Below are 24,314 nucleotides of genomic sequence, written 5' to 3'. Positions count from 1 at the left end.
GATGTTATGTAATGACTACAACAAAACCATGTCCCATGGAGCTTTGCACCTCAATAACAACAATGGTGAAACTGTTTGTTCAATTGTCTTTTGCTGCCATCTACTGCAAAAAAGAAATTGTGTCAAGTAAAACAGAAACATATAACATATGCTACATATAATGTTTAATATTTTGAAGCCGACATTCCCCACTTCCCTTGACACAAAATAATGGTTTCACACAGGTCTCTCCACCTAAATAAGTAGTAACATTATTCACAATACAAAACACTAGCAAGTGCCCCTACACCATATTACATGAATGTGCTTGCCAATAAAGAAAATAACATTTATATTATTATTTACATTATTCAAATTCAAAGGGAATATCACAAAAAATATGAAATTTTGCAGGACACACTCAAAAGATCTCAGAATGGTGCATCAGTCAATGACACTTAAAATGAGATATACAGCATATATTTATTACCAAAATTAATTTAGGTGTGGACATATATACATTCCCTAGACACTTTCCTGCACTGCAATTGCTCTAAACAGAAATAAAGTCCCCATTGGGCCTACATTTGTCTTCAAACTGAAGAATAACTGAAAATAAATAAATTCTCTACACTCCAACACACCATTGTTGAAAAAGAATAACATTCATTCACTGTTGAGGCGTGTTCAGAGCATCAATGTGGGGTTGTGTCCATATCCTTGAACCATGGAAGGCCCTGTTATCCAGTCAGTAGCAGCAGCAATAACGGTACCATCTTGGCTTGTTGGGCAGGTCAATAGTGTACAAACATTCTTGGCTTGCGTCCAGGACCTCTTTCACTTGACTCTGTGATAGACCCTTCCACCGCAGCAGAATGCGAACCTGCTCTTGACTGAAACAAATTTGGACAGATACCAACACAGACATAACCACAGAAATGAAGGACAGGCACACAGGCGGCATGCAGACAACAGAACAGACACACCTGTCATCTAAATAGGCCTCTCTGGACCAAACATGATGAGTTTACCTCATGTCAGGACAGTCTATCCTCATTTCGGCAATTGTTATCTTCAGCGCGTTTATATCACTGCACTTTAGGATCTTTCCAACGTTCAGTAGAGCCTGGTTCCTCTGTATCACTTCTGGGTTCTGTTCAATGAAACTCAGGCATCAGAAGTACACATTGGCTTATCCATACTAATCATTAGCCCATTGCCTTGAACATAAAAGTGTAGAGTGCTGTCTCATTGTGCATTGCCCATCATTTACGATACAAATACCCCCTCAAAACTAGTGCATTGCACTCAGTAAGGCACTCTTAATCCCTTGTGCCAATCGGCATACAAAGGCTTGTGTCTATTAGGGATATCTCACCAGATGAGAGAACATATTGTGTAAATACTCTGCATTCTCTGTCACTTCACTCCCTACATCGCTCCATGTCCTCTCTAGCTCACTCTTGTTGCTCTGTAATAGGTATTTCAGGTACAGAGAAGTGAGGCGATCATAAGCTGTGTCAACAGCTATCTGAAGAGAGAAGAAACAAGTACATTAAGTTGGTTAGCCTTATATTCACAGACATCCAGAGACTTATGATCTGAGCAGGCATCAAAGCCCTAACAGACATGAGCTCACCTTGTATGCCTCTTGATTCGTTTTGGGGAGGGTCCTGAAATGCATTTTTATCTCTTCCATCTCACCCATCCTGTGTCCATCTCCTTTCTTAAAATACTCTTTTAAAGAAGCCTGTAATGTCATAAAATGGCATTACAAGAAACTCAAGCATCATGAACCAGTAGACAGTGAGCTCTGAGTTTAATGATAGAAAGACAATTGAGTGAAGGATATGAACCTCTACTTTGGAGAATGGCTTCTTCAACACAAGCGCCAAAGACTGGGCCTCAATGCTCTTTAATGAATGGACAGCCTTGATGGACTCATCATTTCTATTGCTTGCAATTTTGTGTACATACTTCCTGGAATGTGAACAACAGAAACATCATAAGTAGAAGGACATCTCACATCTTCAGTGAGGAAGATCAGGGTCCCCACAAAGCGCAGAGAGAGAAGCGAAAGTTGATTGTTTGTAAGCGTTTACCTAAGTTCCATTGAAGTGCTGAATGTTCTGAAAGGGTACATCTCTCCTGATTTTGCATGCATTTTCAGTCGCTTCTGTTCTCTCTCTACATATCTATAAGAGAGAAAAGGTGGAATGTGAAGTTAATTATTGGAAAATACAAAAACAGCTTGCAAAATACAAGTGGTTGATCTATTATGCCAGCGTGAGTTTAATAACCCAAATGTACAACCAATGGAGTTTGCTTGTTTATTCAATGTAAATTCAATGTAAAAAAAAATAGTTTTCACCCTCTCAGCAGGACAGGATTTAAGATGCAGCAGTGTATGTCAGCCAAGTAAAGTTGATATTACAATGCTTACCCATACAGTATTTGCTATAAAACATTTAACACACTTTTAACATACTTTAACACAACTTCTATAACACAGGTTTTCACTTTTCGAGTCATATTCCATTATATTCAATATTGTTTTCCATACCACCTCTACTGTCATGACACAGATATCTCCCTGATGTGTGATTGTCTCACTGGGTTTGATTTCTGTAACACCACAAGGTAACTCCTGTTCCACTAAGCTAGAAATGTATTAGTACCATGTACCATTGGCCAAGTCACAGACCTACCCATAAACCACCTGCTTCATTTTGATGTGGAAACAATGCAGAAATGATTTTTTAAAATCTGTTTTGGTTTGAGCGCAGGACCATCACTATATTCCAGTGAAAGGGCTCCATCCTTTGGAGCCACAATGAATTAGATCCTAGTAACAAGACCTAATGCAATAAGAACAGATTTGAGACATTGCGTCTGTCCTACAGTCAGCCCATTCTGGTCTTCAATATGTCAGAGGAAAGGTATGGAAGACAACAGGCATACAAATGATAGCCATAATGTTGGTGTTAAAGCTTATATGTAATTTATAGTGATGCTTTATATTGACTAATGTCCCTGCTTAGTGTAAGGACCTAAATTTGGCCAAGAACCCTAAAACCGGGACACACCAATGGATTTTTTATGTTTGTCCATAATATTAACATTGTATGTGTTCACAAAATAATATAACATTATGTGATAAAATACAATTATACTTTTCATTCCACTCAGTCAGTCTCAAATTAATCTTCCCTTTGGTAGTAGGATACTAATCTATTTTGTTTCAATTAGCATCCTACCAAAATAGCTTTATGTACTATGATATGAGATTATTTGTACTGGATTATATAATGGAAATTGCACAATAAATCTGGTATTATTATTCCCTATTATTCCTTGCCTTTTAAAAGGGCTGTTTTGATATTCATAAGGTGCTTGTGCAAGGGATGGAAAAAAGATATTGAATGGAGAATCAGAAATGTGACTAAAAATGACTGATAAGGGTACTCACTTTTCTAAAAAGACCAACAGCTTTGGGTAACAGATTTCTTGTACTTTGACTTTGAGTTGTTTACTAATCATGCCTGCCGGCTCGATGAAACCTTGGAGGACCTGCAAACAGAAGCAGCACCACAGGAGTCGTCGCTGCAGTTCGCAATAGCATACTGCTAGTGTCACCGTAAGGAGGGAGTCTTTTAATAAAATCATATGGTGCTTTTCAGTATATAATTTAAGAAGACACATTTCAGTCATATTGAAGTAAGATTTCATGACATTACTCAACTGTTGAGAAGAGCAGTCCAATCTCATATTTTATAAGCAATGTTTAATTAGTTTGAATTTAACTTTTCGGCTTTTTCCTAAACAGCCACCGGTAAATATAACTATACATTGTTTAGCAATAATTTAATTCACTACCTGAATGACATCTATTTGCAGTTTAATGAAGTCCTCCTCATCTCCTGGGATACAAGTGCCCCAGTAGATCTTCTCATTTTGAAGGATACTGTGCAGTCTCTCTGAGACAACCTCCTGGAAAGGGTGAGAAAGAAGACAGACACTCTGACCTTTTATTCTCTTGCACATCTCAGGCACTGTAAATGAGATCACATGGGCATTGTACCTGTATAGCAGTGAGGAACATCTTTTCTGCCCTCTGCAACCAGTCTGAAAGGACCAGCAGGTCAACTGCCCTAAAACAGTTATCCTTGATGTCAGGGTGACCCATTGATTTCTCACTGTAAAACCCAAAACCAGAGGATACACGTTGGTCAACTTGCATCCTTCAGCTACCAGCTACAATATGCAGCACTTTGTTACAATGTCAGTACACAGCTTCTGTTTAGATCAAGTCACAAAGTCGATACCATGTACTTCAGTTTATATCCCTATAACAGTGTCCGATGGGGACCAATCACAGTGAAACTTCACAACAGGTATATATATTTACAACATATTGAATAACATTTTCTTATAGCAAAATCATGACCTGATACACAAAAGGGATACTTTTCTGTCAGGCATGGCTCAAGAGAAGGGAAATACATGTACAGTAAATGCACCAGAAAATTGAGTACATGTATACTCAATGTATGTATGTATGTATGTATGTACAGACACACGAGTAAGGAAGATTTTTCTACAAGTTAGTGGAGGGTGGGGTTACAGCTTAACATACAAACATGACTTTTTGCACTAATGTTAAAGGGGTGGAATACGCCTGGGTCCATATATTTTTAAGCCTCAAGATCCATTTTATAAATGCACTCATGCCTGTCATTTTCTTACATTGTAAAGCTATGGTGATATGCTTTCAGACTGTAGTTTGTGCTCCTTAATCTCAAAAAAGGGATGAAAACAGTTATATTATTCTGCACAAAGGTTGCTGTCCCTTAAAAAACCCTAGACACAGTTGCAAAAATGAATTAAATTAGTTGCTCATACCTCAGGTACACACGTGCCACCCAATACAGCACCAGGTTGATTTTGTCTGCAGTAAGGGTACAATTCAAGACCTGGTCCAGTTGGGCAAAAATGTAGAGGTGAAAATTCTCAACCACGCAGTCAAGAAGTGGGGTCTCTCTCAGACCTGGGCTTAGCCTCTTTAGCTCCTCCAGCACTGTCTTCTGGACCAGCTGCAGGTATTCAGCCAGCACCTTCTCTGGATGTCCAGACCCCAGGCTCTTGAGTGGTGGCTGAGGGATCTTCTTGGTCACAGCCTGCTCCACCAGTTGAGTGAACATATTGAACCAGTTTTTGGGGCTCCATTCCTCCTGTTGATAGACTCCATGGTATTTCTGTCCAGCGGCAATGACCTGACTGGCAATGCGCAATTCCTCCACGGAGGGAGATTCCCCAAGCAGTGCATTATTCATGATGCTGCACAACACCTGGTACAGTTCCTTAAGTTTCTGAGGAGTAAACTCTGCACACACACCCCCTGCTTTCTCTGAGTATAGAACTTCTAGGGCCATGCGGAGGCACTGTGAAGTCTCAGTTGTCACTGCAAAGACAGAACATTAAATTTTGATATACCGAAGTCATTATCAGGCAACATGTTGCAATTAGCCAGAAAATGATTGAACCATCATGTCAAGTATGCAAGCTTTCGGGTATTCAAGAATCAAGTACAACACCATAATTTGTAAAGGTGAACAGGTAAGCGCAATGAAGTTGTGGGTTACTTTGCAAAAAGGCACAAAGGTATAAACCAGTGGTAACCAACCCTGTTCCTGGAGATCTACCCTCCTGTAAATTTTCATTTCAGCCCCAATTTGGCATATCTGATATGACCAATTGGCAACTTAATAAGACCTCTTGCTATTGAATGAGGTGTGCTTTGTTAGGGTTGGAATGAAAATGAAATTGAAGAAAGGTTGAGTTGAAGAAAGGTGTATTGGGATCACATAACCATGAGAGACTTCAAGAGTGATACGCCTTACATTAATTTCATCATATGTTCATTCTATTCACAGAGAACAGACAGCATAATGAAAATGCTATATAAGGGTGGCAATAATGCAGACTGAGCAGCTACCTTACCTTCAGCAGGAGTAGCCTTATCACTCCCCAGTGTCTCAGGTTTCTTTGTCTTCTGTGAGGGGGTTTGTGCCGTTGGCATTGCATTAATAATCCTCTTCATTGTCCATGTTCTTTCTTTACACTTGGGTAGTTTTCGATACCCCAAAAACATGGTAAATCAGTCAGATAATTTTATATAAACCTGTTAAATGAAAATAATAATAGTAATGATGATGATGATGATGATGAAAATAAAGAAAAAGTAAAAATTATCATTATAATTGATATAGGAGGTGGAACTAGAAAGATTACATTATATTTCAATAACATTGAGAGCAAATTGTCATTTGTGGAACCTGGCTGAAACAGCATTACACACGTAATCACCTGGGAAATTATGGGAATTCCCAATACAGAAACTGTAAGATTTGTTCTATTCAAGGTCTGGCTGGGGCCTTGCATGAAATAATTAGGTGAAAGTTATGGAAGAATGTGATGACTCAGGTGAAATGAGGTCATGCTGAAAACCGATGCAATGCGATTTTTAAAAATGAGACAAAATGTAGCAAGTTACAAAACACTCATCTTCACATTGTGTTTTTTAAATGTATAATGCAAGGATTGAGAAACTTTTTTTTTTCAATCAGTGTCTAAACCAGCATTTCTAATCAAAATGAGACTTCTAAACAGTCTGGCAAGATAATCAACACTGAGCAAATGCTCAAACTCTCCTCTAATTTCCCAGAAGAATAATATGTGGCGTTGTTTCTACTTTGTTATTTTGCACTTTTGGGTCCCCGATGAGTTCAGCCAGACAGGGCAGTCAGGACACCCCAAATCAATAGTTCAAGCAGTTTTATTTTACGCGTACACGGGCCAGCGTCACCCCGAATACCACTGTCAGTTAAACATTTTATAAACTTGTAGCATTCGGGTCCACCGTCCGCTAGAGAAAAAGATTAATCGCGGCGTAAATCGAAGCCTTCAGCTGAATTCTCTGGTTGGAGGTAGCAGTCATATTCTATAAATGGCAATTTGCTCTCAATTACTGAAATTTTCTCATGTTTGATACGTTAACCTCTTTTATAAATATAATTAGGATTTAGGAGAACATGATGGAGGAAACGGTACTTCCCCCAAATCTGTTGTAGCTCTTGTGTAGATTGAACAGCTACAAGCTGATTAACAGCAGGCACATGAAACTACTTACTGTGCTCAAGAATAACATAACTCTTTGTGTTTCATGTTACCCTTATGCTGAGGATATGACCACACAATTCCAAAAAATGAAAACACATCTAGAAATACAATACCATATATTCAGGACAGATATTTAAAGAGCAAAACATACCATCAAAAGGAAACTACAACCATTTCACAGATTATTTCAAAATAGATTACACAGATGAATCAAGATCAACCCCTCTATAGTCTTCTTTTGTTGATTGTTTCAGTTACCATCCTGGCATGATTGCACTACTGTCACACATTTCCTGTGCAGCCTAAACTAACTAATTTAGCCACACGTACCATGTATTCAAAGCCAACTGTTACATGAATTGTGGGTGACAGACCAAAATGGTCAAGCAAACCAGACAAAATAACTGAGTACAGTGAACAATATAACATGCTTCTCTTCTGCTGAAAGTATGAAAACATTTCAAAGGCACTGAAAATGAACATGTGCATTTTTACTTCTGTCACTTTCAGAAGGTTCAAGGCCACACTGCCAAATTTGAAAACACAATTTGAAAAAATATAAAGCAACTATGCCATTTTGGAATGTTTGCATTCCTGCACTGTTGGTGACCATAAGCATTTTTCTATGATGACATGCACTCTCCATAATCCAGGGAAGCAGCCTCCCATTCATGCCCTCATTCCACCTGGTTTAACTGCCCCTCACACCGCAATTCTGCTAGAATTCTTTTGTTCTGCGGGGACAAACAGCATGACCAGAGCTTTCAGGCTCTGAACGGCCTGCTGTCCTGTTCAACACATTTTGTATGGCAACAAAACAGAGTACATTGAATGTGATGGTTAGAAACACGGTGAATCAGCCGCCTCCATGAATGAACACACAGCATTTTGTATCATCATTCCCCAATGTACTGAACACTGTATATTATTATTAAGTAAAATCAGTGCACAATGAAAGAAGAACACATCTTACCAGAAATCAGGATGTTGGCAATATGAATGATGTACAGTGGCTATGGCTTTATACTGTGGCTCAGGTGATTTCCCATATAATCTTTTTTTTAAAACCTGTAAGGGGAAATTCTCATGGTTCCTTTTTTTTCCAGTGGTGGTGTCACTTTCACTTTCGCTTAAAAGATGTTACATTTTAATTTTCTGGGAAATCAGACCTATAGTTGCCAGCCTCACTCCAGCTATTATGCCATAATGGACAACTTAATGAAGTGCATATCTTCTATATGCAGAGAAACTGTGAGAAGTTTTAGATATTTTGTTGTACTTGCACTAAAATACAAACCAGTTAGAGTTCCTTGGTTGCTCAGTCAGTCAAACCAATCACCACAGGCAGATTAGTGCAGATGGATTAATAAGAATTTGCTATAACCTGATAGGAAAGAAAGCTAGCACACAAAATTCCCTAGGACCCCTGATATGATTTTGCACAATTTGTCATGGCGTGCATTCTGCATCTTGATGGGACAGCAACAATTTATTGATTATGAAATTTAATTTTCTTTTAAATTAACTGACATACAATAACATACACTATTCCAAAAGTAAAACATAAAAAACTAAATATCAATAAAGCATTATCAAAGTGAAAAAATAAATAAATACATTTTTGGAAAAATTGGTCTTACATATCAAATAACCAATTATATCATGGAGAATAAGGGCTTGTTTTGATCAAATTAATTTAAAGCTATTTTTTAAAATCTATTTCAGTCATGAATACACCAAATATGCAAGAGATTTGGAAAAAAAGAAAGAAAAGAAATATGTATAAAATACTTTGCCAACATTATACATTTATTTTAACAGAAATTGAATTAAATAAATCAGATTTTTTTAACCTCCAAAATGAAACCCAATTTAATGACTTTTTAAGGTGGGTAATACTACGTTATTTTTACCATCCAATTTTGAAATTCCTCCCAAAACACTTTAACAGAATTACAAGAAAATATGTTCTGCAGTTTCAATGTCCAAGTTGCAAGCAACATGCTGATTCAGATTAAGGTTAAATGTATACCTTAGAGACTAATTGCAAGATAAATCCCATTTCAAGTCATGAAATTCACTTCTTTAACCTTAGGGACTAATGGAAAAATAATGAATTTCACATATGGGCCTAATAAATGCACAACCGTGGTTCATTGTGACAACTTGGGGGGTAGCATGCCCTATATGTATGCAGCACTGAGAGGGTTTCCTACAGAAATAACCATAATGACCACAGACACTCAGCCCATAAGAACATTAACTTTTATACCTTTGGACTTCATGTAAACAGAGAGAATTCACAAACGACTTCACTCATCCACACAATAAAGCCTCAACCTTGGGTTATTTTGTGTTTTCCCCTTCTTCTTCTTCCTGCTGATTGTGTCATCACAAATGCTCCAATCCCACAATTAATAATTCTCCCCATTGGACATTTAGCTACGCCAACCAATAACAACATTGAATCTTGAAAGTAGACAATCGCAGAATACTTGGATACACACAAAATGGGCATAAAAGCAAGTGCACATGTTTTTAAAACCTTTGTGGTTGCCATATTTTGTTTGTGTGCTAGCTTGCTTGCTTGCTAACTAATAATTGCCAGACAATTGAAACTATTGTTTTTATAGCTGTATAATCTTTGTGGGAAACTAATTCATATTTCTGAAATGCATTTTATATCATTTCACATGCAAACCACACATAATATTGTTTCATGACTAGGGATGGGAATCATTCACATTTTACCTCAGCTAAATCAATACTTTTAAAACCTGAACTGGTAGTCTACCTTCTTTAAAAGAACGAGCAAACGGCAACTTTAAAGGGCGTATTTTCGGCTGGAGCGCAGCGGGGCCAGCCCTATAAACGTGAATGTCTGTGACTGACTGAGTGAGTGAGTGTTGAAGTTACACCATTGGTCAGGCAAGTTATGAAGTCACACCATTGGTTGGCCGGATCACGTGTGTTAGGTCCAGCCATATACTAGGTTTTAACCTGGTCTTGTTATTACAAAGGCCCATCCCATTGTTTGAATCCTTCTGGGTAAAATACAGCCACACTTTAAATGGTCAGTTTGACGGTTTGTGGCTATTGAAGTAAGTAAATGTTTATGCAATATTGATAGTCAAATTATATCAGAATGTGCAATACATATGTTTGGGAAAAGTCACATGGGGGAGCCATAGGCTATGGATTTCATGATGGTAGATTTATAGATTTTCTTAAAGTGACAGTGGTCAAATTGACCACTCTGGCCTTTCTACTGTTAACTTCTTTTTAAATAGGCTAGTGTAGCTACCTTGCAAATGTCACGTTTCTAACTGAGGGTTAGCTAGGTCTATAGATCCTCATCTCACATACAAACAATTAGTAGGTCTATAGTGTGTACAGTACCCCATTAAAACACTTTCATTTATTTGTCATTCACGGTAAAGGAAAAATGATTGAATCCACACCTATTATGTGTTTCTTTGAGCTAGAATGTATGCTTGTTTGCATGTATGTATGGGTACATCTCAGTATGCAAAAATGGCAGGTTACTGCCAAGACACATGAACTTTTAATGACCACATTCTTTTCAGATTGTAAAATGAAAAAGACATAGCCAAGTTGCTGGTAATATATAATAATTTAGGTATTATTGGGCAGCGTTGTTTTTTAATAGAGCCTGTTTTATTTGTGTGAGCTAAGATAGCCAATTGTTTGTTGTAACTCGGCCTCATTTTGATATCAATGCTTTTAATGGCAGGCCTAAATTATGCGGGTCTTCACTAATGACTAATAGTGCTTTCTATTTCTGTGCATTTAAAATGTGTTTTTGTTTAGATATATTTTACACAAAATCCTGCGTTTTTGGGTCAAGGGGGCATCGACGTGTACACATAAATATCGCGAGGGTACAGTACGGGTGCTATAGTGAGTCTGGCCTCTAGAACGGCCCACACGTATCTACCCTCGAAAATCTTTTAATGATTAGGTCGCTCACTGATAATCCCAAACTTTGAAATAGTTTTATTTAGGAATAAATACTAATTCGTTAGCGAAGTTTGGGAATAGTTACATCTCTGGCCTGTACCCATTCTGAGTCAATATTGCACTTGCGACCGAAATTAAAGAAGTGACTCGTGTTCGGCTACCCCACAGTTCTGTGGGTGGGAAGTTAAAAGTAACCAATAGCTTGCGGCATAGAGGCGGGTTTAGTGAGAACGGTCTTCTAAGATTGACAGTCGCGTTGCGAGCGAAAGGTTCATTCTGGCAGTGCGTCAGTGTGAGGATATTCTAGAGGTAAGCGTGTCGTTAGAGCTAACTGATATTACAGTAGATACATTAGGAAAAGTTGTGATTGGATTGATTTTTTTTTAAAAAGTATTAACAAACAAAGATGTAGCTTCTTCATTGTGGAGAAGTGTTTTTTATTTTAGTTTATTTTAAGAACCATACGGAGTGAATGGGATCGGTTGCTGCGTTGCTAACTGGTTGGCTAGTCTGTCCAAACGTAACGTTACTGTCATGTACCAAGCCGCGTTGTAATGTCACTTAGCTAATGCTAATTATGTTTTCCAATTTTGGTTACAGATACCCTATTTTTGAGGGCGTCTCAAATTTCCGTTAAGGATTTAATTACTCCACCTCGTAAAGAACTGACTCTGCACTCTCGGCACCATTGCTGTGCCGTCCTGCTTCCCTTCCATTACGACTCGACCAGCACTAAGCACAAACACTTCACTGTGTCTCAGGGCGACCAGCGTTGTGTTTATGTCTTTATTTTGCGAAAACGGTGAGTACAGGGACGACAGGAGCGACAAATGGGAAAGGTATTCTGATTCTCTGCTTTGGTATCGTTTGTATGTCGTTGTATGTATGGCTAGCCGAGTGTCCTATGACTTTCGCAGAATGTGTGCGGTGTGTGAAGTATGTGGCTCAAAATGGCGTCTCTCCCCTCGCGCACAGTTCCCCATGGTAAATTGTGACGCACTCTGCACCACTTTGCTTGTAGGAGCGGCCTAGAGTTTAAATTACATTCGGTCTGCTTTTAAAAAAACATATGGATGAACGTCATGCTCGATCATAAGTGCTCGATAGTTTGTCCTGGACTTCAGCATTCGTCAGTTTTTCTGTCTGCTTGTTATTTCTATGTCCTTGTTAGCTGTCTGACGAAGTTCTCAGCTAGGTTGTAGCCAATGAGTCGTTTGGTAAATACAGGCCCACCCTGAGTTTATTTTATTGTGTAAGTAATTATACGCCATCTTTTGTACAAATTGGCCAGTTTGCGTTGCCTTCCGTAGCAGTTATTTGGGTTGCTAAATTGGTAATACATACCCCCCAAACGAGCATGAAATAATGTATTATTTCGGATCAAACGAAATAATGACGCCGCGTGGACGCCGAGTCTCATTTGTTTTATGGTGGGTAACCAGTTGAATCGTCTACGTAGTAGCGTAATGTATTGGTTGCTTTCCCCAGAAGTATCATCCTAAAGTGCCGAACCTTTGCGAGGCGACTTGGCGAAATACTCCAGCGGTTGGCAGATACTGCTAGCAAGATAAGGATACCTAAAATATGCGAACATTTAATGTTGGATGTTTTTAAGGTCAAGATAATACGTACTGGTGCAACTCTGAGGTGGTTACTTCCATGTGTAGGTGGATGTAGTGATATGTTAAAAATCAATCTGTCAAGTCATAGCAGAAATGGCTGAAAATCTATATAATCATGTTTACCACCTTGCTACTTTTCAAGTAAAACATCTGCCAGTTAACTGAATTTCTCTCTCCTCTGTCTTTACAGAGCTGTTGCGCAGCTGTTGGAACCAGTGTGGGGGAAACTTAGCCTACAAGCAAGGAGCTTGCAGCCTCAGTGGCAAAATCTTTTTCATGTCAGAGACCGAGTACGCTTCCAGTCGTTTATGTCATCCACTCTTCTCCAGACAGAAGATACCAAAAAATTGCAATCCAAGATCTTTTTATCTTACTGATAAAGCTAATAGCGAGCCAAAATGTCTGTCAACGTCAACCGCAGCGTGTCAGACCAGTTCTATCGCTACAAGATGCCCCGTCTGATCGCTAAGGTGAGCTGGGTCATGGGGGATCACACTGAAACACAGAACCAAGGAGCATTTATGATCTTAGGCAATACAGAACACAGCCCAGCATTCAACTTAACTGTTTAGAGGGTAGTATAATGAGCAAAGATGCTCTTGTGAGTAATCCAAGGGGACGTGTTAAAAATAGGACGTGTTTTCAGGTGGGACCCTGTCAAGTAGTGTGTGCATGTGAACTACACAAGTTAAATTGTGTAAGATGCGTCTCATCCGCAATCAGCCTGAATCCAGTATCACATAGTTGGTGTTAGACTGAATAAATAATTCTTTTGTTTTTTCTTTTCTTTTTTTTATTCATTAGGTGGAAGGAAAGGGAAATGGAATTAAGACGGTAATCGTCAACATGGTTGACGTTGCAAAGGCATTAAATAGGCCTCCAACGTGTAAGTATTTTCCGGTCCCACTTTGTTTCAGTACTGTCACTTGAGCGTAAGGACTTTGGGCTCTTCTGGTGTGACTTAACATTGTCTGACCCCGTTTTTGTAGATCCCACCAAGTTTTTTGGCTGTGAGCTGGGTGCCCAGACCCAGTTTGATGCCAAGAATGACCGCTACATTGTCAATGGATCTCACGAGGCGAACAAACTGCAGGACATGCTGGATGGTTTCATCAGAAAATTTGTGCTGTGTCCTGAGTGTGACAATCCAGAAACTGACCTGGTAAATGGTTTTCAATGGTGTTACTTTTTAAAAAATCTTATTACTGTGCTGCATAGGGACATGAAATTGCTTCCTATTTTGACTGAACCAATGTGTGATATTTCATTGAAATATCTCCACTTGTCATGCACCAATGAGGTTTGATCCACTATCATATGCTGGACACCCCTCTATAATATCATCTAACCACATAAGTTCATTTTGGAGCTGGTGGAATGTGCTCAGGGATAAAACATTTAAGCAGTTCACAACGTGAAGGCAGTTTGTTTTTAATGTAAATTTAAATAAGGACTCTGTGTGTCTCATTTAATTATTGCTGTCTTTCGTTTGTGTAATCCCTTGATCTTTGGCCATTCACTAAAATGGCAGAATATGCAAACATTTGTGAAGACTTTTTTTTTTTTGGTTTAGTTGCTTTTAGGGTAAAATAAACATACGTTGCCCTTGGTGGTGGTGGTGGTGATTGCGTCAAGGTCAGATCTTTCCCTCTGCGTGGTATGGTATTTTCCAGTGTTGTATGTGCAGGCTATAATAAGGTCAGGGTTGAAGCTGGTGCTACGGTTGCATGTGAACTCGGTAGAAGTTGATCTCAATTGAGAACCAACGGCCAGTCAGCTCCAGCTTTGTCTCTGAAATACCTCTGATTTAAGGGAAGTTGTTTTTTTACCATGCAGGTCCTCAAGGTGATCCTGGACAAGTTGTGCTCTTAATGCTTAAAATGTCTTGCACAGGGGCAAGCAAACAGTATTACACTGTACTCAAAGATCAGTGTTTGGCAGCTTGCCAGTTGTGACCTCTCCAGCGTGTCAGGAATATTGGATCAGTGGGTGCATTTGTAATGCCAGCAAGTCCCGCCCCCTTCTCACTGCTGGCTGAGGTTGAGGCACGCAGTGCTCCATCTTCAGTGCAGCTGTGCTAAAGCAGTTGGCCTTTTCCTCTGCAGTGCAATTCTTTGGCACTCCACAACATTTATTTTATATAGGACAGCTGTGTATGCCTCACAGCTGGAGTGTTGTGGTGAAGATGTCTTGCCGTGGTATTTTATCCCTGTGGAGTGGTCACAGTCCCGGCATTTCCTGGAAATGTTAGCATAGTAACATTAGCATAGTAATGGGGATTTTTTTTTTTTTTTTTTTTTTTTTTTTTTTTGATGCATGCTTGTTTGATTCTAATGGTGTCAAACTTTACAAACTTTGCCCTTAACAAAAAATAAATTCAAAAATAAAATCTATCAGTAAGCTGCTAATCAGTTTCACAGGATGGAAGTGGACATTTGTTTAGTGTGGTAAATTGAATTTAAATGGTTCAATATCTGTTCTGTTTGAATTCTCTTCCAGCATGTCAATCCCAAGAAACAAACCATCGGTAACTCCTGTAAAGCCTGTGGGTACCGAGGCATGCTTGACACGCGACACAAGCTCTGCACCTTCATTCTTAAAAATCCACCAGGTGAGTGAAGGCTACTGCTAAACAGCTATTTAGCGCCGTTTAGGTAATTGGGTTAGGCACAGTGCTGCTGTACATCATAAGAAAATGTATAGGCAGTTTTACTGCCATATTAACATGGGGTTACATGGAATTAGTCAGTCAGTGTTGGGTAGTGAGTCAGATTAGTGGTGGAGGGCATGAAGCCTGAATGAAATCCTTTGTTAACTGTAGACACCTAAAGAAGCTTTGTGCTCATAGGAGTGGTTGAAGCATATTTATTTCTCAGAGCTCTAGCTTTTTGGGTTATAACATGCCACGTGCATGTACGGAGTTCTCGTGTGGATACAGATGTCGCTAGCAGTTGTTGGACAGGTTATTATATGGAGCTTAGATGAAGTTTAAAAAACATTTTTTTAAAGGCAATTCCATGTTTGTCAGCCCTTGATGGTGGGCTACCTTCTTTTATAGCGATTCAGCAATTGGCTGCATTCATCTAAAGTAATATTGTTAGCATACAAGTGTTTAAAATTGTTTTCCACAAAGTTGATTTTAAAATTGGTTTAAGTTGGCTTAAGAAGGAAAAGGAATTCTGTGACGTTTAATGTCCAGTGTGGTCTTTGGTGCAAATAATTAGACAGTCTAAAGCCATGCATCATTTGTCCAGGAAATAACTGTAACCATTGGCCCTGAAACCTAATTGAACCTGAGGGTTTTTGATTATACAATGTACTGTGACAACATGACTGGAATGTCTGCCTGTAACTGTGGCTAAATATTTTGGCTCTTTCTGGTCATTTGGACATAAACTAAAGTGTAGGTTAATTTGTAACTGTCATACCTGGCACTTGCCTGATGAAGTTTGGAATAGGTGAATTTTGCTTTATAAAAATTAATGACATGCCATTCCTCTATATTCCTTGTCCTAAAGCTTTGACCAGGGAACTGTATCTAGTTGTGTAAGACTGCAGGGATATTGTAATTCAGACTTCAAAGGCGCTAATTAAGGCTTTCTTTATGCCTCTCAGTCAGTGTACGTAGCTGACTGTTCACCATTCTCCAAACGAAGCCGTGACAGGTTATGGTCTCCCTGGACCTGTCCTCTTTTCCAGGACCAATTCCCTCTGAACATCTGAACAAACTGGTTTCTCATTTTCCTTGCAGAGAATGATAGTGGATCTGTCAAAAAGGAGAAGGAAAAGAAGAACAGAAAGAAAGATAAAGAGAATGGTTCCAGCAGCGGAGAAGCTGGGAATCACAATGACATAGATGCCCCTGAAGCTGTGGTGGGTACCCCGTTTAAACCATGGGAGATAAAGCGCATTTTGCATGTTTGAGAGTCGGATGAGAAACTCCAGATTTTTGAATGACTGATTGTCTGGGGGGAGCAGGACAGAGATGACGATGATGAAGACTGGGCAGAGGAGACCACCGAGGAAGCCCAGAGACGCAGGATGGAGGAAATTAGCGAACACGCCAAGAACCTGACCCTCACCGAAGACCTGGAGAGGACCCTGGAGGAGAGGGTCAACATGTTCTACAACTTTGTCAAGGTGCCTTTCCCCTCATGCGTGCATTCTTGGTATAATAATAAAAAGAAATCTCTTAACTCTTTCTTCTGCAGTTTGCGTGAATCCTTGAGTGATTTACATTTTTCTGCGTTAAAAGCATAAGAAGGAAAACGGAGCGATTGACAGTGCCGACAAGGAGATCCTGGCTGAGGCAGAGCGGCTGGATGTGAAGGCCATGGGCCCCCTGATCCTGAGCGAGCTGCTGTTCGATGAGAACATCCGGGACCAGATCAAGAAGTACAAACGACACTTTCTGCGGGTGAGTGACCTCATCCCCAGCCCTGGCGAAATCATACCTGGCAGGACGTGGGGAAAAAATAAGGGGGCAAACAATTAGTTTGGTCACTTCGAAACAAAAGCATGTATTAGGAGCTGTATTTATATTTTTCTCCCCCCCACACCCTCCTTCCCCTTACCTATGTAGGACAGTGCTCTTTGTTGGGTGGGATCTCATGTTTCACAGGGAAGCAGTGGGAAAGGCTGTGAAGCGCTGACCTGGGTGAAACATGACAGTGCTGGTGATTTAGACTTGGGCCTGTAAGATGAATAGAGCCACAGCTGTGTCAGACACTGTGGACAGTTGTGACCTAGGTGACAGTGAAGGTTGAGCACCATTGTGTTTGCTGTAACGAGCTCTCTTGCCTCTAGTTTTGTCACAACAACAAGAAGGCCCAGAAGTACCTGCTTGGTGGCTTTGAGTGCCTGGTGAAGCTGCACCAGGCCCAGCTGCTTCCCCGGGTCCCCATTGTACTGAAGGCCCTGTATGATGCAGACCTGCTGGAAGAGGACGTCATCCTGGCTTGGGCTGAGAAGGTGGGTGACTGTACATGAAGGGCAGTCAAAACGCTGGTACAGGAAGGGCTGTATGGACAGAGGACATTGCAGTAATGAGACAGGACTACAAATACCACAATGCACCTGCAGCCCCCAGCGGGTTGTTTGGAGGAGACAGGCTCCTGCAGACCGTTGCTTCCTTCCAGTTCATGTCACTGCTTTTGCGTTACAGGTGTCAAAGAAATATGTCTCTAAGGAGCTCGCCAAAGAGATTCATGCCAAGGCTGCTCCCTTCGTCAAATGGCTGAAAGAGGCCGAAGAAGAGAGCGAAGGCAGCGAGGAAGAGGAGGACGAAGAGGATGAAAATGTTGAGGTGATTATTCTACCAGTCATTCTAAATCTTTGTCCTTGTCTGCAGAGTAAATTTTGAGAACAGCTGACCTCTCCCTGGCAGTGTAATATGATGGGGAAATTAGGAAGTATGGTTGCCGATGGTGATAAGTGATTACACAAAGAAGGAAGGGCAGCGTTTGAATTTGACCAGCGAGTGTAACCCCTGCCATGTTGTGTTCACTTCCAGGTGGTTTACTCTTCCTCTGCACGTGAGCTGAAAGTGGAGACCGTGAAACCAGAAAAGTCTGACAACAAGGAAGAGGATGATATTGATATTGATGCCATTTAAAAGCTGCCATTTTTGCGCTTTGCAAAGCTTGAACCTGTTTTAAAGTAGATCACAGGGCTTAAGTCCAGCTAGCCTGTCCTTCCCTGCTGCTGTGGCTTGGTTAACGTAGTGCTTTGCTAACTGCATCATAATGTAGTGCTTGCTTTGATAAAATACTTAGATGTAAGGGTTTCCTTTTTTTCCTCCCCCAATTAGTAAGGGTTATAGACATCTGTACATTTTGGGCTATGATGAATTAACTGCACATGATTGTTTGTCTTGGTTTTTTTCTCTTGTATTTTTTCCAATCAATAAAGAATGTTTTGCTATTCACACAATTTTTTTTTCTCCTGTCAGATTTGAGCCAATTGGTAAGGGCGGTATTATTTTTAGGCGGGATTAAACACTCTTTTTGGGACTAGAGGAGCCAGAATGTGTTTTTACTGTTTAACTGCTCTTCTCTCCACCATTACCATCCTGTTATATTATTTTACTAACCAGCTATGGTACATTTTGGAGAAAGGATTTATACCTGAAAATCTGCATCTCTGGAAATGCAAGAATGGTGTTGCTACTAAAGGCGGAACATGCCCTGCTCCCCTTTAAAATTATTTTAATATTTTGAACATTAGTTGCTTGTCAAAGAAGATGATCGAATGTCAAGAAACTGGCTAAAAGGTATCACCACGCCATTGTCACATCATTCCATCTACTACTTGTATCTGCGTTTGTATTAAGTGGACAGTTGTCACATTGGTTAATAAGGGTTAATAATTGGTTAATAATACCCAAAACAACCATGGACTGTAAGGATTCCGCATTACCAGTAAGGATGTTTGGATGCTTCCAAAGAGCTGTTTTGGACCCCACACACAACTGTACATTGATTCACAGTCATGGCATTGGTGCACAGAAAGAACTGCATAAACCCAACACATTAGAAAAAATGTACTGAAAATTGAGAAATAGGCAGTGTGTTTGATCTTTATCACGTAGGTCAAATGTCCAGGGTTATGTTATAAGAGTACGGCTTTGATACGGTCTGAGCTGGGGCAGTTTGCATGTACATTTCAGATAAGGAAGCACTAGCACATGAACAGGTATTTTCCTTGCTTGGCCACAAGATGGGGCCATTGCCTATAGTTTGTCTAAATATTCGTTCCGATTTACTTCCAGGAAACAAACAGGCAGTGGCTCCACAGTGTTATTACCAATCTCATCATAGAGATAAAATTAATCAAAATGACAACTGAGAGCTGAAGAAGACTGAAGTGAACTACATAATTGTCCAAATCTGAATTCAGGCATGATTCACTGCAATGGGGGTGTAATTTTATTTTTCTATGGTGTATCATATGCCATGGCAATCTTTTGTGCTGACAAAAAAATCTTAACTGTTCACTTAAGTTATTGCTCAACAGTAGAACTTGACAGGTATATCCTTTATAATATATTCTATTTCTAAATTTAGTGATAAAATATTTTAACAGATGAGTAACTTTTTTCAAGTGAACAGTAACAATTTAAACAATCAAATTCAGTTGTTGGCTAATTATGTCTACTCATTGTTTTGCATAAATACATATTACTGGCTTTTAGTGACAATGTCGAATGCTGTTCTGTTCCTTTTGAAAGACCATATGAAAGAAATGATAAAAGTCAGTTATATTGCACTTACCCACAGCACAGCAGGGTCTTCTCTTAAGAAAACACACTAAATCAGTGCAATGAATTTGTGTTAATGACAAAATTAAATTGAGTCTGTTCTCTGAGGAACGTCTTGTTTGAGACAAATATATCCATCCAACAGACATATTCATTGAGTTACACAGGTTGTGAGTAACATTAAGTATTGGGCCTGTTCAAACAGCTTTATTCGTGGTCTACTGCGGTCATGATACACTGCTATACTGTACCTGATCACAAAAACCAAGCTCAATGACATGTCTGTGCCAAGGGGGCGAGAGCAGGGTAAAAATAGAATGGCATATCAAGCAACCCCTTCCCTGTAGCTTTAAAGAGCACTGAGCATTTAAGCCTAACACAAACACATACTAGACAGTCACCAACATGTTTTGCTTAAATATGGGAATTATGTCAAAAAAGAAAAATATTCCCTTGCTGACTGCCAGGTGAATCATCCCTGTGCTTGGTTCAGTGGTTGGTTACCACTCTCTGACTCTCATGAAAAGAGCCTTTGATGGAGTGTCAACCACACAGGAAGTGCAGAGTGGGAGGTGCAGCTGATCATCCTTACCCTCCCCCCCCTCCCCTCAAAAGCTACTGATCTCATCCCTGCTGAAAGTGCCCAGCCCCAAAAATTGACCATGCCTGCACAGAGCTCCCTTTTACAGTTTCAGAGAGCTCCCCAAACTCTCTGCTGGAATCTTGCCTCCAGTTCTGCTTCCCCCCACAAAGTGGAGCCCTTTTCTATGTATAACCACTAAATAATGGATTTGTGTAGTGTAAATAAGAGTAAACTAGAGAGGAATCCAACTGCAGTGTCAATTTACTGCTACCCTGACTGCTGCCATTTACGTACATGGACCCAGAGAATGTGCACTCTCAGATGGATGAAGAAACAAAGCCACTTTCCATGTCCTTGTTCTGAACATTATGAAACTGGAACGCATTTGATACAAACTCTGTATGACGACTGACTTGCTATCCATGTTTTTGTATCCTGTGTAATGATGCTCCCCTGTATATACAATCCAAACACATCAAGTGTATGTTCTTTTATTAAATTAGTCTATTTTATCTGGTTTTTCCATGAACTGTATGTTCAGCTGTAGGGGGAACAGAGTATAATATTCTGAATAAGCATTGGGTAAGACAAGCAATTAAAAGATTATAATCATCAGCTTGAAGTTCAGCAAACTGATCTTTGATAAAAAAATGTCAAAATTGTGGATAATATGTGTACATACTCCCCTCCCCTATCACTGCAAGTCCTTAGTTATGTATTCCTATTGTGTTGTTTTTGTTGATTTTGGAGGGTGGCCCAGTACAGAATTGGAGGAGGTACTCCCCAAGGTCACCAGCAAAGGTAACCCTGCCATCTCAGCAGATGTTAATGTGGTCTATGAAGAGAAGAAATGTTAGCTTGCAGAGTTATAGGCATCTGCCTGGCTGTGGAACTGACCCCCAGTCTCCAGATCTGCAGACAAAGCTGATCTGTGTGTTATGGGCCTGAGAGAAGAGAAAGAGATGAAGATGACCCAACCAGCACGCACACACACACACACACACTTAATTTCACTCTTTTATATCAACCAGGGTAGAGCAGGTGTTAGGAAACCAATGTTCTGCAGGGAGTAAGAAAAGTGAGAAAAACATGATGTCACAGAGGAACACAGTGACTTTGTTCAGACCCCCTGTGAACCTTTGTGCGTTTCACGTTGACACAGTAGATCGTATTCTGTGGGAAACTGCTGGTTCATCAGGGAGAGAACTCAGGACAAAGGTGGGTAGTGATAGTCGTCACAGACTCACAAAGCCTCTTCAGTTTCATTTTGAATCCACTCTCAGCTTTCAGAGCAGAGGGGACTTGGTTGAAACTAATTTCAGGTGAAAAGTAATGTGATTTCATCCAGTAAAATAAATTTTTCAAAAAAAATTATTACCTGCAGGCAAGAAAGGCTGACTGTGTTCACCACCTTTCACCACCACCTACATCCACCCCGGCAGTCTCACAATGATCCATCATCCAGCAGCAGCAGGGACCGGGACATCTGCAATTCCATAAATCATGGCTTTTTTACAAGTCCAGATTTTAGTACTGACCGAATTTTACATAGGCCCGTGACAAACAGGAATTAGTTTCATAAACACATGAGAAAATCTCACTCGGCTGCTGTGGTTGTGGGATGCAACTGACAAATGCAACCAAAAGTGCGCCGTGTAAATCATAGTTTTTAAACGCATAAAAACACGTCATGCTACTAACTAGTCTGTGCTTTATCATAACCACTGGAAGAAAAGCAAGGTGCTGGTGCTACGAGCCGTATAATTTTGCCTTACTTGTTTTGAGGTCTTGTGCACCTCCACCAGTAATCACCCTAGCAACAACAAACAGTACTGCTTCAACTACAGCGCCAATGAGCTCCGTACGCCGCCTCTTTCCTCACTTCCTCTAGCCCTCCGGAGGGCTTGGCTTGGTACTCTTCAGCTAGTGGGCAGCCATCTTGGATCCAGCTATCAAGGCTACGTTACTTTAGAGATGGGAGGAATCGAATCGACAGCGGGTGTTTCAGTGAGGCATCACTCTTGAAAACCAGGACAGTGCGGGTCGGAAGCCGAAAACTAAGCGGACACAAACCCACGCTGAAAAACAACGAACTGGCAACAGCATATAAGACCGGTTTTACTTGAATCCCCTCCCCTTTCCCTTGTCTGGATGCAGTGCAGTTGATGAGGGCCTATTTAGCTAGTGTTTGTGTGTTCTGTTCACTTTTCACTGCAAAAGGCCAGAGGGATTCCGAAATCTAATTGAGACCGCACTGAGGATATGTTTTTCGGGTGGCGAACTTTGCATGAAGAAAATATTTTGTTTTATTTTTGTTTGTATTTAGTATAAAAAGACACCCTTCATATTCAGTTGATTCGCTATTTTGTAGAGTGATGTAGTACAATATGTTTCCGAATTAGTCAGTGTCCGGTATCCTCAGACTCAAGTTTGTTGGAAGTTGGCTTTGGACGGTCTTCGATTTTTTTCCTCTCATCGAATCGATGATCATCACCAGAAGTAAGCAGATAACTGTCTGCCTTTCACCCCTCTGACCAAGGTGCTGCAAACTCAACACGATATCAGAAACATCCAGGCAAACTACACCCCAATGAAAAACATGTCAACAAGAACACCCCTACCTACAGTGAATGAACGGGATACTGAAAATGTAAGTGTTTGCTTTTTAAAATGTGAACAGTTTTTACAACCAAAGTGGTTTAACATGTTTTGTTAAACTGGTTGCATTTTGTTCTGTTGACCAACTTTTCAGTCGGCAATGTTTGTCATGTAGCCTGTCGACGTTGAACGTTTCAGTTCAACTGTCGCTTTAGTAATAATATATAGCTACGTATACAGCTAACATTCTGTTAAGTATTTCATTTCGGCTGATAGACTTTTGTTGTAGCTGGGTGAGACAGTGACGCATAGCGCTAATGTTGCACAAACTTCGACCACAGTATCGGGTTCAAAAACTGTGACATCTCCGCAGAGACAATCTCTAGTTATTATCACTGTGCCGCGACAAATCGCAGTCTGCGTCGGCAGTTCGACACTTTTGTACAGGAAGACTGTTCTTTTTCTGGGTCTATATCTCGGCATTTGATAAAGACCCATGCGACCTAATACACATCTGCAGTCTGTTTCAGTCGGACAGCTGCATATCCAGAGGGTCAGTGCATTACGGAACTGGTGAAATAATTGTCTGGCGAATGTAATTCAGTCAGTAAATCTTAAACGACTCTTAAAAAATATCGAAATGATTCACTGGTCTGGGCCACTGCTAACGTGAAATAATGTACAACCAAGTATAACATCCCAATAGCCACAGTGCGTCCTTAAAGTAAATACCGACATAAGCCAAAGTATTTGTGATAGCCTACGGCATCGTGCAGATTTTTCCTTGACTCACTCCTACGCAGACGGGTTAACACTGTTGATTAAAAGTTTGGAGTCTCTGAAAGGGTTAAACTGTGGTGATACGACATGTTTGAATGTAGAATGGAAGGCGTGTGCAGTATATTACACCAGATGAACAACCTGCTTATTTATTTCCCCCCCATGGCTACATTTTACGTTTCACAACTATAGACATGCACGCTTACCTGTTGGAGAGGATTCCGTTTCTTTGGCGTGCCTGGACGTTGGAAGTGTCGGCACTGTGAAAGTGCCAATCCCTCTTTGCAAGGAGAGATGGGGTGGCGCCCACCCTCGCATTTAGGCTAAATGACAT

General features: G+C 40.3%; 3 protein-coding genes across 10 annotated transcripts in view; 2 read left to right on the top strand and 1 right to left on the bottom strand.

Moving 5' to 3' along the window:
* Positions 1-149: 149 nt before the first annotated feature.
* Positions 150-24,297, bottom strand: si:dkey-196h17.9 (exocyst complex component 3-like protein 4). Its single transcript, XM_035381106.1, has 13 exons — positions 24,187-24,297; positions 21,981-22,088; positions 5,980-6,160; positions 4,882-5,440; positions 4,061-4,175; positions 3,856-3,969; positions 3,449-3,549; positions 2,082-2,174; positions 1,836-1,959; positions 1,619-1,729; positions 1,358-1,510; positions 1,011-1,132; positions 150-872 (listed from the first exon to the last, which is right to left on the bottom strand). The coding sequence occupies exons 3-13, from the start codon at positions 6,128-6,130 to the stop codon at positions 728-730; spliced, it is 1,788 nt and encodes a 595-aa protein (XP_035236997.1). The 5' UTR covers positions 6,131-6,160; positions 21,981-22,088; positions 24,187-24,297; the 3' UTR covers positions 150-727.
* Positions 11,294-18,692, top strand: LOC118207484 (eukaryotic translation initiation factor 5-like). Of its 2 annotated transcripts, none has more exons than XM_035381119.1 (12): positions 11,294-11,448; positions 11,740-11,941; positions 12,952-13,231; positions 13,566-13,647; positions 13,751-13,923; positions 15,261-15,372; positions 16,513-16,634; positions 16,740-16,901; positions 17,017-17,178; positions 17,568-17,732; positions 17,926-18,066; positions 18,274-18,692. In XM_035381119.1, exons 3-12 carry the CDS (start codon positions 13,160-13,162, stop codon positions 18,373-18,375), a joined length of 1,293 nt encoding a protein of 430 aa, XP_035237010.1. In that variant the 5' UTR covers positions 11,294-11,448; positions 11,740-11,941; positions 12,952-13,159; the 3' UTR covers positions 18,376-18,692. The 2 variants fall into 2 exon arrangements, with proteins under 2 accessions (XP_035237010.1, XP_035237019.1); XM_035381128.1 differs by having other exon boundaries at positions 11,740-11,978.
* mark3a (MAP/microtubule affinity-regulating kinase 3a) overlaps positions 22,522-24,314 on the top strand; it is a 53,686-nt gene continuing 51,893 nt past the window's right edge. For 3 of the 7 annotated variants that reach the window (XM_035380993.1, XM_035381002.1, XM_035380962.1), the window contains exon 1: positions 22,525-23,252. In XM_035380993.1, coding sequence (XP_035236884.1) covers positions 23,193-23,252 — 60 coding nt within the window. In that variant the 5' untranslated portion in view covers positions 22,525-23,192. Of the gene's footprint in view, positions 23,253-24,314 lie in introns of all 7 variants that reach the window. The other 4 variants (XM_035380943.1, XM_035381086.1, XM_035381095.1 and 1 more) reach the window with 3 other exon arrangements.

The sequence above is a fragment of the Anguilla anguilla genome, chromosome 1 (assembly GCF_013347855.1).
Source record: "Anguilla anguilla isolate fAngAng1 chromosome 1, fAngAng1.pri, whole genome shotgun sequence".
Classification (NCBI taxonomy): domain Eukaryota; kingdom Metazoa; phylum Chordata; class Actinopteri; order Anguilliformes; family Anguillidae; genus Anguilla; species Anguilla anguilla.
This window is presented reverse-complemented; position numbering and strand designations above follow the sequence as displayed.